Consider the following 17,010-nt stretch of genomic DNA (forward strand, 5'->3'; position numbering starts at 1 on the left):
CAGAGAACAGAGGAGATGTTGGCTCTGGAACCACTGAGCATTGGAGGACCACCAGGAGCTGTCTGTCTACAAGTTTCCTGTAACACAAAGGAGGTAGAACCCATACAAATCATATGAGTTTCTAAAAATCAAGCTTTGTCTTACTTGCAGGTGAGCACATTTCATTTCTAAAAGATTTATCTACCATTTATTATGTGCTTTCTATGCACGAATACTTACCATTTAACACATATCACTTCATTTACTTTCACAACAGGGGTCATTATCTATCATTTTACAGTTGAAGAAAGACACAGGCATACCTTGTTTAAATTCACACAACTAGATTTGAATCCAGGTGTAGCTCCGAAGTCAGAACTATACACTAGCTTGCTATATTTACATTTACTGTCTCTACATCCATTGCTGCAAGAATGTGCCCTAACTTTTGGAAACACAGTCACTATAACCTCAGGAGGTATTATTTTTATTCTAAAGTATGCAATTACTGTCATCTTTAAAATGGATCCCTAGCTGTCTGCCATGAGATGTGGAAGGGATATGCATAAGGCCTTTTCAAACATGGCCCAGATCCATTCTGGATTTATAGTAGCCTGCCTCTCTATGTAACAGATGGAAGAAAGCAGAATCAGGTTGGTTGGAGCATAGAAGCTGCTTCTCCCCCAAAGACCTACAGTCAGAGATTTAAGTTAACTATTTAAGCCTCCTGTAGATTCCAATTGATGGGCTCATTGGCATATAATAGAATTCAAGCCTGAGAAACCCAACTAATAAAGGTAATTTAGAATAAAATGTGAAAATATTACAAGCATCTAAGTTCAATTTTCCCCCATTGTTTAAGTCCTAGAGATAAATGTGATACACACTGGAATTTATAAACTAAAAGGGAAGATAAATCCATACATAACCAGTTAGATCTTACAATGTGATAAATATCACATCAACACTCTAAACATCTTGATGTTGGATCAGAAATAGTGTGAGAGCTCTTGGGAGACATAGAAGAAAATAATTTTAGTTTGAATCTAAATTATTTTATAAGTTAATAGCTAAAAGGGGTAAGGTCTGGTAGGAGATGTGTGTGATGCAAGGATATTACAGCTTCTTCTGGCCTTCTTCTCCATATCAAAAGCTGGTTCCAGCCTGAATGTGCTAGTTAATGGCAAAAAGAAGTCACTATATAATCAGACTATAGCCTGTCTTGCCAAAGATTATGTACAGAAAACTCAAGAAGTGTCAAAGGTCCCTTCTCACTGTTCGAAATTCTAATATCCAAAGCTACTGACTGCAAAATCTGATCATCAAGGACTACATGGCCCTTTAGGGAAAACAAGTTAAGATATTGCCAAAAATTTCTGTTTTCTATAGGCACTATCAGTAAATTGTGTTATTTCTGTTGCCCCTTATTTACTAAAGTAGAGACGAAATAGTTGAAAATAGTCACCTAATGTTACTAGAGGTATGTTAGAATTATAGCAAAACATGATATTAATGGATGGAATTAATAACCTAATTCTTGAGCAGAAACTGGAAACTGTGGGGGTGCAGGGGATATTTGTAATACAGATCACATTAGGCTTAATGTTATGAAAGGTAGTAGAACCACTAGGGGATAGTAATATGCACACCTGAACACAAGCAAGAAATAATCACCACATTCCTATTTTCCCAAATTTATTGGATCAATAAATATAACAAGGATTATTAAGTGTCTTCTGTGTGTCAAGTGCCCTTCTGGATACTTCCAGGCACTGGAGGTAGAGTGATGACAGGGTAGACAAGGCTCCCACTTCTAAGGAGTTTGCCTTGCTTAAATTAGGACAGAGGGTATGCTTTACAATCTGGCAAGGAACTAGACCACGTAAAAATGGAGATGCTCTGGAAAGCTCAGGCTGTGTAATCAATGTGTCTATAAACCTATATTGCCTTTTACAATTCTCTTTTTGTTATTAGGATTATTCAGGTTGCATTCCTGACAGAGACTCTCAGGTGTGGAAGAAGACTGATGATCGTTAATGTAGTTAAAAATAATAGTAAACAAACACTTAGGAAGTGCTTACTGCATGGCATATAGTTTACAAGTATATACTCATTTAGTCTCACAATCCTGTGTGAAGGCTGTGTTTCATTATCTCCATTCATCGGAGGAGGAAACCAAGGCCTAGAGAGGTTAATTGATTTGCCTATGGTTCCACAGCTGTTAAGTGATGCTGCCAGCCATTATTCATTCCCAGGGCTGCCTGGCTCTGTACTCTGATATCTTCAGTAAAGCATCTACTTACTGTGTACCTGGCCTTTACACATATATTGTTTCTTTCACTCTTTACAATCCTCTGAGGTGGATGATAGGATTTCAATTTGGCAGATGAAGAAACTCAGGCTCAGAGAGAAGGAATGGCAGGTAGGGCCAGGGTTCAGACCCAGGAGAAGCTGGCTATAAAGCCAGTGCTCTTTCCCATCGCTCCACACTGTCTGGGAAACCTGCCCTAAGTGACTTTTTGAGGTGCTTAGGCATAGGCTCACAACTCCATCCCTCTAGTATAGTAGCCTGTCTGTTTGACTTATCAAGATGCCTTGGAAAGTTTGATTTGAAGAGAGAGTTTAAAAAGATACTGGTAAAAGAAAAGTTTGAAAAATAAATTTCCTTAGACAAAAGGCTGATCTTGCACAATTTCAGAAAAAGAATATTCTAGAGAGGAGTCAGGAAAGCAGATGGAAAATGCTCTGGCATGTCAGATATATGAAAGGTGTTTTGTGGATAGACCATGACACTGCCACGATTTATTGAAGAAGTAGAAGACACAATTGTTTGCCTCAAGATTTACGATTCAGTTAAATACCTTGCTCAGAGTACATGGAAAGAGATGAGAGGCATATAGGAATTAGAAAAAAAATTAAAAGAGGCAAGGATACAAGGTAATAATGCAAATGAATTAAGCTATGTGATTAAGTATCTTGTAAGTGCTTTTCAATCCTCACAAGACATGGTATCTTTACCATCACCATTATTCAGGCTTTGAAGAATTAGGGCTGATAGAAAGGTTGGACTTTCCATGCAGGCTAAATTATAAGAGAATCATTCAAGCAATAATATTTAGCTATTTATCTTCCGTTCAAAAAGATGTTTATCTTCCATTTACTTGTCTAGACTTTAACTGTACAATCTCTGTAAGTAAGTAGATAATACCCAGACTAGTTCTTCTTATATATACTTCTTAAGTGGAGGGAGTCCTTATTCCCAGTAACAATCTATGTGGCCTTTTTAATACCTCCAAATTTGTTCCCAAGCCACTGATAAGATGATCTCATTGCCTCCATGTTGTGAAGTTATTAGCTGCACTAATTTCACATTGTCCCCTCACAGAGGCCACAGTCTTCCCTTATCCAGAGAAGCAGGGAAGAAGAAAGTGGTTACTAGCCAGGCTTACCATGAGCATAAATCTGAGCAGCTCTATGGGATGATAGGTTACACTTAAGGTTCTTAAAGTTTGTCATATTTAAACAGGTTTTAAGGAACCATCTATCTCTCGGATAGCATGGAATATAGCAATCTATGCTACCAGTATTCTCTAGATGTTTATTAAAGATACAGATCTCAGTTGGCTGAAAAAAAAAATCTCATTACCTTTTGAAGTGCCTTATGAGGCATTTATCACACAAGGAAGTCCCTCATGGGGGAAGCGGGGAAGCATTAGCTGTTAGTTTCAGAGTCTTTTCAGATGGGAATTGCCCAATAACTACTACCTGGGATGGTGAACTTGAAGCGTGGGATGGGACTGTGGGCAACAGAGAACATGGGAAACTGGCTAGTTGTTTATATGCAAGGTCATTTCGTTGTTTTGCCCCTTTTGAATATTTAAACATTTCCCAAAGTGTTCAAGTTGCCCATTAAGAAGTAAAACAGATTCTGCATTCACGTGTTTCTGTGGGATGGGCAGTCAAGGGCTCTTCGGGGCTTGAAAAAGGTTCAGGCACACAGCACAGTCAGATATGTAGGGCTCATGGCACTCTGCTCAGCATAATCTTCTGTGTTGACAATAACCTTCTCTACTCTGTCCTGGTAAAGTAGAACTTGGTTCCCCATGGATCTCTGTCCCCTTAGGACCTGGAGGTCCTTGCCTTGGCTTAATGACTTAACTATGCTCTGCCTGCCCTTTAGGACCTCATTTCCTTTTTGCTGAAACTGTTTTTTTTTTTTTTTTTCCTTTATCCCAACTTCTCTGTTTCTGTCTTTGGCATAAGTAACTGGGTCCACATCCAATTAACCCCACAAAAACCATTCAGTGAGAATGCCCAACGCCCCTTTCCCAGCACTCTGCCTCCCATAGTTTCATTTAGTCAGGTATTTCCCATTTAAAAGCCCCACGAAAAAAAATGAAAAAAAAAAAAAAAAAAGCCCCACAAAGCAAATGCCATTGCTTGGGTTATTAGGGGCCAGTGCCTCACAACATTCCCCCACAACTTTTACCTTAGGGTTTCCCCAGAGGAGCCCCTTCTCTTCCACAGGTTGACTAGGCTGCTGGATCTGCTGGCTGCTGAGGATGACTTGCCATCCCCCACATGCATGCGCACCACGGTAGATGTGGTGAAGGCGCTGCGCACATTCCTCTCTGGTTTGGCCAGGATGATGTACACCTTCGGCACAAACATGCAGCCCAGCGCCACTGTGGCACTGAGACTGACTGAGAAACACATGGTGATGATTTTGTAGTTGCTGCCAAAGTAGATTGGCACAAAGGCCAGCCATATGATGCAGGTGGTGTACATTGTAAAGGCGATATACTTGGCCTCATTGAAGTTGGCTGGGACATTTCTGGTCTTGAAAGCATAGAAGGTACAGCTCAAAATCAGCAAGCCATTGTATCCAAGAGGAGTGACAACTCCGAGGTTGGTGGTATTACAGATCAGATAGACTTCTCGAATGCTTGGGTAGTCGTGCATTATATCAGGAGGCTCCATTATAAAGAGGGCAACGATGATGCCCAACTGAATGCATATGAGAATGAAAGCAATCACTAGCTGGGCACAGGCACTCATGAATCTGGGCTTTTTGGTACAGATCTTCTTCTTGCTGCCGGCCAGGATCCTTGCAATACGATTGGTCTTGGTTACAAGGGCCGAGTAGCTCATGGCTGGAGAAAGACCAATACCAATTCTCTGAAGGTAGCAATAGATCTGTTTGGGCTTTGCAATGAGGCAGAAGGTACATAAGTAACCCAGGCAGATGCCAGCAAGGATGATGTAGCAGAGTTCCCTGCTGGAGGACTTGACTACAGGTGTATCACGGTAAATGATGAAGACTGCAGTGACAAAGAGGGTGGCCAGCAGGCCGAGGCAGGCAAACACCACAGCTGCAATGGGCTCAGGGTCACCCCAGCGGAGATACTGTACTGGGATCAAGTCACAACCTGCAGAGACAGACACATATTGAAAAAAAGATAGAAACATTTACTTGGGTGACCTAAGAAAACTGCCTAAGTTACAAGCAGCTGCTTATGACCTTTTCACTCTGACTCCAATTTACCTTCCTAATCTCAGTATCCTACACTACTCAGTTCTTCATATATTCATTCATAATATATTTATTTTTATAGTAACACATACTCTGTCATAGGAGCTGTTCTAGGTTCTGAAAACAAAATGGTGAAGAACATATTCCCTGCTCTTCTAAGAAATAACTGGGGAGGGAGTGCTTCTAAATAATTATTAACAACTGGGATGCCTGGGTGGCTCAGTCAGTTAAGCATCTGCCTTCAGCTCAGGTCATGATCTTGGAGTCCTGGGATCGAGCCATCGGGCTCCCTGCTCAGAAGAGAGCCTGCCTCTCCCTCTCCCTCTCCCTCTGCTGTTTTTCTTTTCTCTGCTTGTTCTCTCTCTCTCTCTCAAGTAAATAAATAAAATCTTTAAAAAATAATTACTAACTACCATAAGGGCCATTAAGAAGTACAACATGGTTCCTGATATAGTCTGTGGGAGCAATCAAAGCCTCCCTCAGAAAAAAAAAAAGAAAAAAAAAAGAAAGGAAGAAAGAAAAAAAAATGCCTCTATCAACAGGAATGAACAAATGGAAATATTGGTTTACCTGAGTTTGGGCATCTAGAAGGTTTGGTACACAGAGATTAATTGTGTAAGAGCTAGGAGGCACTGAAGGTATGAAAGGAGCCACCATACAAGTGAGATGTGTGTCTTAGATAAGATTGGGAAGTAGGCAGGAAGGGATCTTACAGGCAAGAGAGAACTACACCAATAGGAAATCATTTGTGGGCTCTATATACAGAGAAGAATGACATTGCAGACTGGTTTTAAACATACCTTTGGTTGCTGTGTGGATTTGGGATGAGATAAAGGTGTAGACAGATTTAAAAATTATTTGAAGCAATATAGAGGTGAAATGGATGTGGGGCCACTTGAGACGTCAAGGCATCAAGGATGACCAACATTTGGACCCATCTATGTTGTCCCTGAATCCACTGTGAAGTTAGGATTTTCAGAGAATTGTATGGTTCCAATGTTATAGAAGAGAAGATACTTTAGAAAAAAGATGAACGGATAAAGAAGATGTGGTTTATGTATACAATGGAATATTCCTCAGCCATTAGAAACGACAAATACCCACCATTTACTTCGACATGGATGGAACTGGAGGGTATTATGCTGAGTGAAATAAGTCAATCGGAGAAGGACAAACATTATATGGTCTCATTCATTTGGGGAATATAAATAATAGTGAAAAGGAATAAAGGGGAAAGGAGGAAAAATAAGTGGGAAATATCAGAAAGGGAGACAGAACATGGAAGACTCCTAACTCTGGGAAACGAACTAGGGGTGGTGGAAGGGGAGGTGGGCGGGGGGTGGGGGTGACTGGGTGGCGGGCACTAAGGTGGGCATTTGACAGGATGAGCACTGGGTGTTATTCTGTATGTTGGCAAATTGAACATCAATAAAAAATAAATTTATTAGTAAAAAAAAGAAAAAAAAAAGAAAAAGGGGGGCAGTAGAGGAAAACTGACCCTAAAGGCAAACCATTGGCCTTTGTGGGAAATGCCAACACTCCAAAAATTACTCTCAACTCATGGCTTGCAGGTTTTTATATCACTTCATTACACGTCAGAAAAAAATGGCAAAACTTGGCATCATTTGGGTTATGTACCTTCTTTTCATATTTCTTTAGGAACAGTGGTTCTCAAACTTGGCTACACATTGGAATCACCCAGAGACATTTTTTTTTTAAAATATTGTGGCCTGAGTCTCACTGTCAGAGTTTCTGATCTAATCGGTCTTGTCATCAGAATTTTTAAAAGACACTGCAAGTGCATCTAAGCATGCAGCCACAGTTGGGAACCACTGCTCTAGAAGGGTCACTTCCCTGTGTGGGTATACGTATAAAGTAGCATTTGTTACAGAACAGGAACATAAAGAAACCACATTGAGTGAGTAGGAAAGGAGTTTAACAATTGAGGACTGGACTTTTGAGGAATGTGGCAGAGACAACTAATTGCCTACAAATATCCATTCTCTCCTTTATACTCAGCAACAGATCTCTAATTTCATTTGGGGCTGGTAAAGGGTGCAGCTACAACACTACATATTCCAGCAACATTTGCAATCAGATTTAGGTTTTAGGTTTTAGCCAGAAAGATGTAAGCAGGGATACTCCTTATAGGAAAATGACTCATTTTTGGAGAATAGCTAAAAAGCTATTGCCCTTCCCGGTTTTCTCCTTCTCTTGCCTGGAATATAAACATGGTGTATAGAGTTCCAGGACAGAAAGTGTGTTTTGAGTTTGGAAGAGAATCCTTATTAACCATGGAACCACTGACTAGCTCTAGACTATGGATATCACATTTGCTTTGTTTAAGCTACTTTTCACCCCTGAAATATACAGTCAAATCAAATCCTAATTGATATGGGTATAAGATTTTCCTATTAAATTACTATATTCCATGGTCAAGGGTAGTGTAGTAAGTGGCTTTGAATGCCAAAGGTTACTTGAAGGTAAGGGAGACAGCAAGTAATGATAGCAAAGAAGCATGTGGTTCTTTTCAAAATATGGCTAAATGCAGCTATGGTAAAAAGGAAAGAAAACATTCTCTGTCCCTTATTTCTGCCTTGCCAGTCCCTTTCTTCAAGATCTCGACTTCAAATAGTACCATTATTATTATTATTATTATTATTATTATTATTATTATTAAATTCATCATAGGTTTAATGGGGTTTGTGAGTTAGCTTAGGATTTTCAGCACACTTTACAGAATTGTTTCAATGGGAAAATGCAGTCTTATTTAAAAAGTCTGTGTATTTAGGTGCCTGGGTGGCCCAGTTGGTTAAGCATCTGACTTTAGATTTTGGACTCAGGTCATGATCTTAGGGTCATGAGATGAAGCCCCTACGTTGGGCTCCAAGCTGGGTTTGGAGTCTGCTTAAGATTTTCTCTCTCCCTCACTCCCTGCTCCTTTTTCCTTACTTGCTCTCTCTAGCAAAGCAAAACAAACAAAAAATCCTATGTATTTATTTTTTTTTAAGATTTATTTATTTATTCATGAGAGACAGAAAGAGAGAGAGGCAGAGACATAGGCAGAGTGAGAAGCAGGCTCCATGTAGGGAACCTGATGTGGGACTCGATCCTGGGTCTCCAGGATCACACCCTGGGCTGAAGGCAGCGCCAAACCACTGAGCCACCCGGGCTGCCCTATGTATTTAATATTGAAACAAGATGCTTTTAAGTTAAAAAAATGTGGATGGCCCAGACTAAATATGAGACCTTTATTTCACATAATGTTATTCATTATAAATAAACACATACCTCATTGCTAATGAGTATATCTGTATCCTTATATTTAGGCATCTGTATGCATATATGCAGTTTATATGTTGGAATTCAATCTTTAAAACTTTAGCATTTAGCTTCATATTTATAGATTTGTTCGTTGAGAGACTATTTTACAATAGGAAAATAGGGATTAATCTATCATTCCTATTTTTATTCTTCCATAACTGTTTATTTAGAACATTGATGTGACAATGAAATTTATTATCTACTGTAGTTAATTCTAACAGGGCCTGTTTCCCCTCCTAGGTCATAAGCTGCTAACATCCACAGTAACTTACTGACATAGGAAACAGGTATGGGGCAGCCCTGGTGGCTCAGAGGTTTAGCACTGCCTTCAGCCCAGGGTGTGGTCCTGGAGACCCAGGATAGAGTCCCACATCGGGCTCCCTGCATGGAGCCTGCTTCTCCCTCTGCCTGTGTCTCTGCCTCTCTGTCTCTGTGTCTCACATGAATAAATAAATAGAATCTTAAAAAAAAAGAAACATGTATGTAGTGCATGAAGCAGGAATCATTAGCTAAAAAGAATTAACTGAAAAAAAATGTATAAATATTTACTTTAAGGGCTTTCATTTTACTCCTTCTTTGCTGTTCTGCTAAGTCTTAATTGCTTTTATCTAGATGTACTTAGTACCCTAATCCTAAATGTTTTGCATATGACAGCATTCACTACTCTTTTTATATCAAATATATTCTTGAACTCTTCCCATGTAACCCATTAACATCATTTATGAAACTAAAGAAAATCCCATTAGATATATGTGTTGGAAGAAATGTGCGTAAGTCGTGGTTCTAATGTGATGTGATTATCTTCACAAATTTAGCAGAATTTATACATTCAAATGTATGTTTTTCATTTAATGTGAACCACCCAGAAGGCTTTATGTTCAGTTAAATGATGCTGCCATTGCACAAAATACTTTTGTAACTATTCTCTTGGAATAGCAAATTGGATTCTGATTAGAGTGTTATAATCACTGAATCTTATAATTGGATAAGTTCTTAGAGATTCCAAAAATGGATATGCATCACAATCACTTGAGGAGGTGTCTACATAAATACAATTCGAGAGTCCAAAGCAGGAAATTTTGAATCAGTGCATTTTGAATCAGGACAAAGGAATCTTATTTTGAATAAGTAAGCTTAGTGACTGTACAATTGATCCTTGGTTGGCAGCCCAAGCTTAGACTGTCAGACTGACTTCTTATCCAATGGGTGAATGTCTTATGTGATAATTCCCAGGTGTGATCACCCACACTGTGCCTAAGATTTTTCATGAACTATATTGTCTCAAGGCCAAGATTAGTGGTGGGGGAAGACAGGTTAGGAAGACAGGAGATCAGGATAGCAAGTGGAGACTGTAGGTGAATAAACTAGTCAGAAGGCTATCACAAGAGGATAGTTCTGGGATGATAGGGCAAAAACTAAGTCATTGTACTAAAGAAAACATTGATCTGGGAAAGACATTTTGGAGCTGGAATTGAAAGAAATTATGAGGTAGAGAGAACTGTCAGGAGAGAGGCTTCTAACCAAGTCGATAGCAGAGCTATTAACTAAGATGAAGGCTATAGGAAGAAAAGGATCACATTTTATGGGGATGATAATTAGTTTCAATTTGGACATGTTGTGTTTGATTGTCTAATGAGTTACTGAGTAAGTGGAAGCAGAGGTTTAGGAAAGATAGCAGGGTGGAAGTTATAGGTTTAGGTATCATCTATTTACAGGTGGAAATAAGAGATTTGTAAATAAATACAATAAATGAGGAAATGCACAGATACAGATTAGAGTAGAGCCCAGAGGTCTGGCATAACATCAATATTAGGGAAGGGCAGAGGGAAAGTATATGTCACAGATGTTAAGGTAACCAGCCAGAAGGAAAAAAGTGTATCAGAAGCTAAAAAGGGAAGTGATCAGTTGGATAGCTCACCATACCCTCCTCCAACAATATCATTATAGTTTTTTTTTTTTAAATCCCTACCTAGAGGGCTGGCACAAAGTTTTGAGCTTCAAATTTGCAGCTATCTATCTCTTCTGATGAGATCTCTTTCTCTTATTTATTTCCCCCTTACTACTATTAGATCTATTTCTTTTGAACAATGTGGCTTCCTTCCATTGCTGTATTCCTATCATGGAACATATTCTTCCAAATCTCAGAATAATGTTAATCTTATCATGATATAAATTTAAATACTTCTGCTATGTGCATTGGTTTACAAATATCTGAATGTCCTGTTATTCTTCCTAGATCTTTCTTTATTTCTTTCTGTGAATTACTGAGCATTTTCTCCATTAATGTTTGTTTTGTAATTCCTGTTTCTTTTTTTTTTTTTTTAAGATTTTATTTATTTATTCATGAAAGACAGAGAAAGAGACAGGCAGAGACACAGGCAGGGGGAGAAGGAGGCTCCATGCAGGGAGACAGATGTGGGACTCAATCCCAGGACAGGATCATGCCCTGGTCCTAAGGCAGGGGCTAAACTGCTGAGCCACCCAGGTGTCCCCTAATTCCTGTTTCCTTCTTATTGTTTTATTGTTGTTGTTTGTTTCCTTCTTATTGTAATGATAATTTACTGGAAGTACTCAGTGTACTACTCAATTACTACATACTGGAAGGGTATATAGACGTTAACTAAGAATTTACAGTAGTTTGTAGTTTTAGTATAAATTTACTCAATTTAGTATATGTTCTATTTTAAAGAATCTTGATCATGTCAATGAAGTTCCCTACTAGCAAGCATATTAGAGTTTCACAGAAGATGCACAACATTGTAATTCTTTTTAGAAATGCAGATGATCAGCAGACTAGAAAACCAAGACCTGTTTGGTAACATCTATTTAAGTAGTTATCCATTTCTCATTTTCCTCCTTTTTCATGCTTGATCCTTATTGTATTGTTCTCTAGTATAAATCTATCCTTTCATAACTTGAAGTGATGTATTTTGAAAATACAAGAGTTTTTTTTTAAGGGAAAGTGAACTCCAAAAACTGTATTATCCATGTTCATTCTGTGATTCCACTAATGTGCTTTCTATACCTCTAATTAGAGAATGGATGGTCCACTGATTTCCTGGACACCTAAAAACGATATGATGCTTAGTAATAATTGGTACTCATGCTTATTGTTTGGGTATTAGTCTTAAAGGATTAATAGTCCTATAGTTAATTATTCCTAGACTATTACATTTTCAAACCCTGTTCCATTTGTCTGTGTAGGCAGAAGGAATGAGGAGTCAAGATCCTGGGATAGGGGCAGCCCGGGTGGCTCAGTGGTTTAGCACTGCCTTCAGCTCGGGGTGTGATCCTGGAGACCTGGGATCGAGTCCCATGTCAGGCTCCCTGCATGGAGCCTGCTTCTCCCTCTGCCTGTGTCTCTGCCTCTCTCTCAGTGTGTGCCTCTCATGAATAAATAAATAAAATTTTTTTTTAAAAAATCCTGGGATGGATGTCTGATATTCTATAAGTCAGCTAGACAGGAACTCCTTAACAAGCTTCATATTTTTAGAGGAAGAGAAGTTGCTGAGAATCTCTGAGAATCAGATGCATGTGTCCTCAGCTGTTGGTCAGGCCATTTCAAGTGTGCAAAACTGATATGGGTCTGTTGTAGAACTATCCTTTGACACCTGAGCAATAGATCTGCCCAGAATACAAGGTGTTGACTGGTGACTAACATGCTTGTTTCTAGTCTGTTTCAACCATACACCATTAGTCTGCCTTTACCACTGTCTTTACTTGTCTAGATTTTGATTTCTAGGATGTTGAGCTGAGATACCTGAAGAATGCAGACTCAGTTGTTTCTGCATGGTCCATATCCTTGATCCTTTGATATTTTCTCTTCATTTAGCCTGAGCTAAAAAAATTCCCATGGTTTAGAAGAATTGGAAGTGGTGTTTATGTGTGTGTGATATTTAGGTACCTTATTTTTCTTTGTAGCATTTACTATAACATCATCTATTTTGTGTGTATGTGTGTGTGAGAAAGAGAGAGAGAGAGAGAGAGAGAGAGAGAGAGAGATATTTGAGAGACACTATATTACCGTCTATCATTCCTTGACTATAACACTCGGATGTTAGGGAATTTATTTCTTTTCCTCACAAATGGATCCCTGGTACTCAGTATGGTGCCTAACTCATATTTACATAGCAATTCACAAATTAATATATTTACCACATAATCAAAGTTTATAATTTTCATCCTGATGTATGGATCAAATCATTCTCAGCAAACCCTTTTTGTTGCCTTTAAGAAGTTCCAAGTTACAGAATTCTTAGTTACCATTATAGATAGATGTCTAAATTCAGTGCATTATACCTGAATTTTTAAGATTCTGGTAACCAGAGAGAGCAAAACTAAGTATGTACCTCCAAAGCTTACTTTTGCCTAGAGGTGACTTGTTTCACATTAGAAATATTCCTGGTACTAACTTGGCAATGAGAAATTTTTATGATTGACTGAATAATCTAACTGAGTAATTCACTGGATCCGGGAAGCATAGGTAGAGGAAAGAGAAAGGCAGTAGACAGAATGACAGAAGTCATTCTATAACACCATCTAACTATAAAATTCAGATTAACTCTTCTCAAGAAGGCTGTTAACTGCAACATGTTTTACTTCAGGTCAGAAAAAAAAGTCCTTAGTGGGGAAGGTTTAACGTTGAGTTGATTGATTTTTTACCATTTTTACCATTATATTATCATGAAACAAAACATACCATGATGACTCCCTGAAATAAAAACTTAGTTTCTATCCAGAATGTTGGTTAAGTTTTATCTGAACCTGCCTCAATAGGAAGCTACCTCATTCCTGCTTATTCAGGAGGAGAAAAAGGGAGGAAACTAACATTTATTGAGTGCCTACTATATGCTAGGTGTTATTCTAGATATTTTAGTAATCTTCATAATAAACAAGATAAGTATTAAATCTGTTTTACAGAGGAATAGTATAAGGTTTAATATGCTAACTTAATGAGGCTGAGATTAAAACCCTGTGGGATTTTTGATTGATTGATTGATTGATTGATGCCATATAAGGAGAGGCAAACTGATCAGGTGCCCCTTTGAAAGTGGTCTTGAAAGTGGCTATTTAGTAGGAAAGAGAATCATGAATAATTAACAGTGTTTGCCCATGTGTGAGGAGGGGCCAGTGGTAGCATACATATTTGACATTTGTTATCCTAACAAAAGTCCATGCCCCCCTCTGAGAATCTCATCAGTTCAAATGCATCAAGCAATGCCCTCATCCTGGCACATATGTCTTGGGTTGCTGGACCAGTGACACTGATTGTTGCTTTTGTGTCCCTAAAGTTTTCTAGTGTCGAAATTTTCTTGAATGGGCACCAGATACCCACAGGACACAAGAACAAGGATTGATTGTAGGACATTTCTAACATTGCCACACAGGGGACTCACAGCCATCCATTTATCACTGGATCCAGCCTGTATCATGCCCTTCATGGTTTATTAAATATTTTTGTTTTAGATTCCTTAATAAAATTCCCTCAGAGAGCTGAAAACTCAGGGCTGTAGCTTTTATTTAGTTTTCATTTTTGTTCTTTTTTATTGGTTACATTTTATAGGGGAGTTTGAAATTGTATGCAAAGATTTATTTCATAATTAAAGCATAAAGGATGGTTTAATGGTACTGCAGGGTGCTAAGGGGAAGGATTATCACAGATGCACATTTGTAGGGAACAGCTTTGAAAAATATGACTTCTGGTCATACTGCAGATGAAGAGCAGAGGAAAAACACAGTGTATGAATTTCAATAGTAAAATGTGTTGACTGGAATACTTTGCTTCATTTTTACTTTTCCCTTAGCCCCCTAGCTAACTCTTCCTTACTCTTTCATTCACCAGATCCTCTGAGCATGGCTTTTCTGATCTCCTGAGCCTGAAGGACAGGTTCCTCCTGGATGGTTCGCCTCTAGGCTGGGGCCTATCATAGCACCAGCACAACACTGTTTTGCACATAATAGCACAACCATCATGCTCACAGTGAGTCTGCGTTATCAGTCTTACCTGTGGACTGTGAGCAATATGAGAGCAGGAGGCTGTGTCTTTGCTTTTTGTATTGTGCTTGGCATGTAGCAAGGAGTTGAAACAGGCGAATGAATGTGTGATTACAGTAAAGAAGAGGAGGGACAACTGAAGAATCAGACAGACACTTCCTTTTCAGCTGGCACACAACTATTTCCTGGGATTATGAGGCTTTCCCTCTATTTGTGTCTCAATTTTTTCCACACATGAAACAGAAATAATACAGAATTCCATTCCCTTCTCTTCCTTATAATGAGAGCTTTGATATAGAGAAACCCTTGTAGAAGAATTTGCATATGAGAAAGTAAAGACATTACCTGAAAAGCCTGGGTGAAGCAATTTCTTAGGACTGAGTCTATACAATGCTTAAAAAACTATTTTTGTGTTTTACTATAATAAAACATTACAGTCATCACTTTAAAGCCAATAGACTCCAAAAAAGTGTTACGTAGATATTTTCAGCTACAGTGAGCGTTTTACAATTACTTTATATATCTTTCCATTAAAATTATGGTTTTCCAGGACCTTCTTCTGGTTCTAGTCAGACTCTTAGATTTTCTTTTTCTTTCTTTCTTTCTTTCTTTCTTTCTTTCTTCCTTCCTTCCTTCCTTCCTTCCTTCCTTCCTTCCTTCCTTTCTTTTCTTTCTTTCTTTCTTTTTTTTTCAAATAGTCTGTATACTAAAAGGAGTTTTCCTCCCGTGTGGCTGGTCTTCCATCAGAATGTTCAGAGGCTTTCTGATTTTCTGACTCTGAGTTCTTGCAGGCCCCACAGTATTCTTTCTGTGTTCCCACAGACTATGTCACATGGTCTTGATTTTTTTTTTTTTTGTCTTGGAGACATAAGAGGAATATTCTGAGGCCTGGCCTGGGTTTACATTTCCTTACCTAAGGCAGATTACAAAATCGCATGTATATTCTGCTGTGGATTTTACCTCTCATTTCTCTTTCCAAGCCTACTGATTCCTGAATTTTAACTGTCATAATATTTAGTATTTCTTAATTCAGCCACTGGTATATATTTCATTAACTAAAATGCTCATATTTACTATTACAAGGAAATATAGGAACAAACCTCACCCATACATAAGTGCGTAGGGGGCAAGATTAATGCCTCATCTCATTTTAAAGAGATTAAAAATGTTCCCATCATACAACTAAAGTATGCCACTCATTTCTCAATTGAACACACAGTAGAAAGCACTCACTCCATTCAAAGCACTTGGCCCACACCATGATGACATAAAGACAATAATTTATTCACTTAAAATGGTGTCTTGGACAAGTACTCAGGCTCTTTGATTCTACTTTTCTAGGCACTTATATCTTCTTTAATACCTCAGTCTACTAGGTAGGCACCATTACTTCATGTATTTTTAATGAAGAGAACTGAGGTAAGATTGGAAGTGGAGAACATGTGAAGTGAAAGAAACCACAAGAGAAAAAGAACAGATATGGAAAACAGAAGAAATGTAAAGAAAAGGGTGAAATGATGAAGTCAGATGTGCAGAGGCCTATCTATACAGCCTCATAACAGAGTGTCATAAGGGAGTTTTTTTTTTTAAGATTTTATTTATTTATTCATGAGAATACACAAAGAGGAGAGAGAGAGAGAGAGAGAGAGAGAGAGAGACAGGGACACAGGCAGACGGAGAAGCAGGCTCCATGCAGGGAGCCTGATGTGGGACTCGATCCTGGGTCTCCAGGATCACGCCTTGGGCTGTAGGCGGTGGTAAACCGCTAAGCCACCCGGGCTGCCCTCATAATAGAGTTATAATTTTTTTGGCAATTACTACTGAGGGTTCAAATAGGAAGTCAGTAAAAGCTTTAGGAAGAGAGATAATAATACCGTCCTGCCTACATTGCAAGGATTAGACTGAGGACCATATAATATAATGTGTGACTTGAAGAGTGGCATGATAATTATGATGAGAAAAGGAGGAAAAGGAGAAGTCTATGCATAAAATAGTAGTGACTCAATATCTGCTAAATTGCCTGTGTGTTTTATTAGATTGTCCTCTGCTCTACTGGGGAAAAGCCAGGCCTATTTCATCTTTCTTGCCTGTTTTTTTTTTTTTTAAACTTTTTTTTTTATTTTTTAAATTTATTTATTTATGATAGTCACACAGAGAGAGAGAGGCAGAGACACAGGCAG

The 17,010-nt window shown here is 38.5% G+C and overlaps 1 protein-coding gene across 5 annotated transcripts in view; it reads right to left on the bottom strand.

Annotated features, from left to right (window-relative positions):
* The window catches only part of GRM5 (glutamate metabotropic receptor 5), a 504,061-nt gene that overhangs the window by 53,635 nt on the left and 433,416 nt on the right, over nucleotides 1–17,010 (bottom strand). For all 5 annotated transcript variants that reach the window (XM_055320784.1, XM_055320785.1, XM_055320783.1 and 2 more), the window contains exon 7: nucleotides 4,469–5,408. In XM_055320784.1, coding sequence (XP_055176759.1) covers nucleotides 4,469–5,408 — 940 coding nt within the window. The remainder of the gene's footprint in view (nucleotides 1–4,468; nucleotides 5,409–17,010) is intronic.

This window comes from Nyctereutes procyonoides, unplaced genomic scaffold (assembly GCF_905146905.1).
Source record: "Nyctereutes procyonoides isolate TBG_1078 unplaced genomic scaffold, NYPRO_anot_genome, whole genome shotgun sequence".
NCBI lineage: Eukaryota > Metazoa > Chordata > Mammalia > Carnivora > Canidae > Nyctereutes > Nyctereutes procyonoides.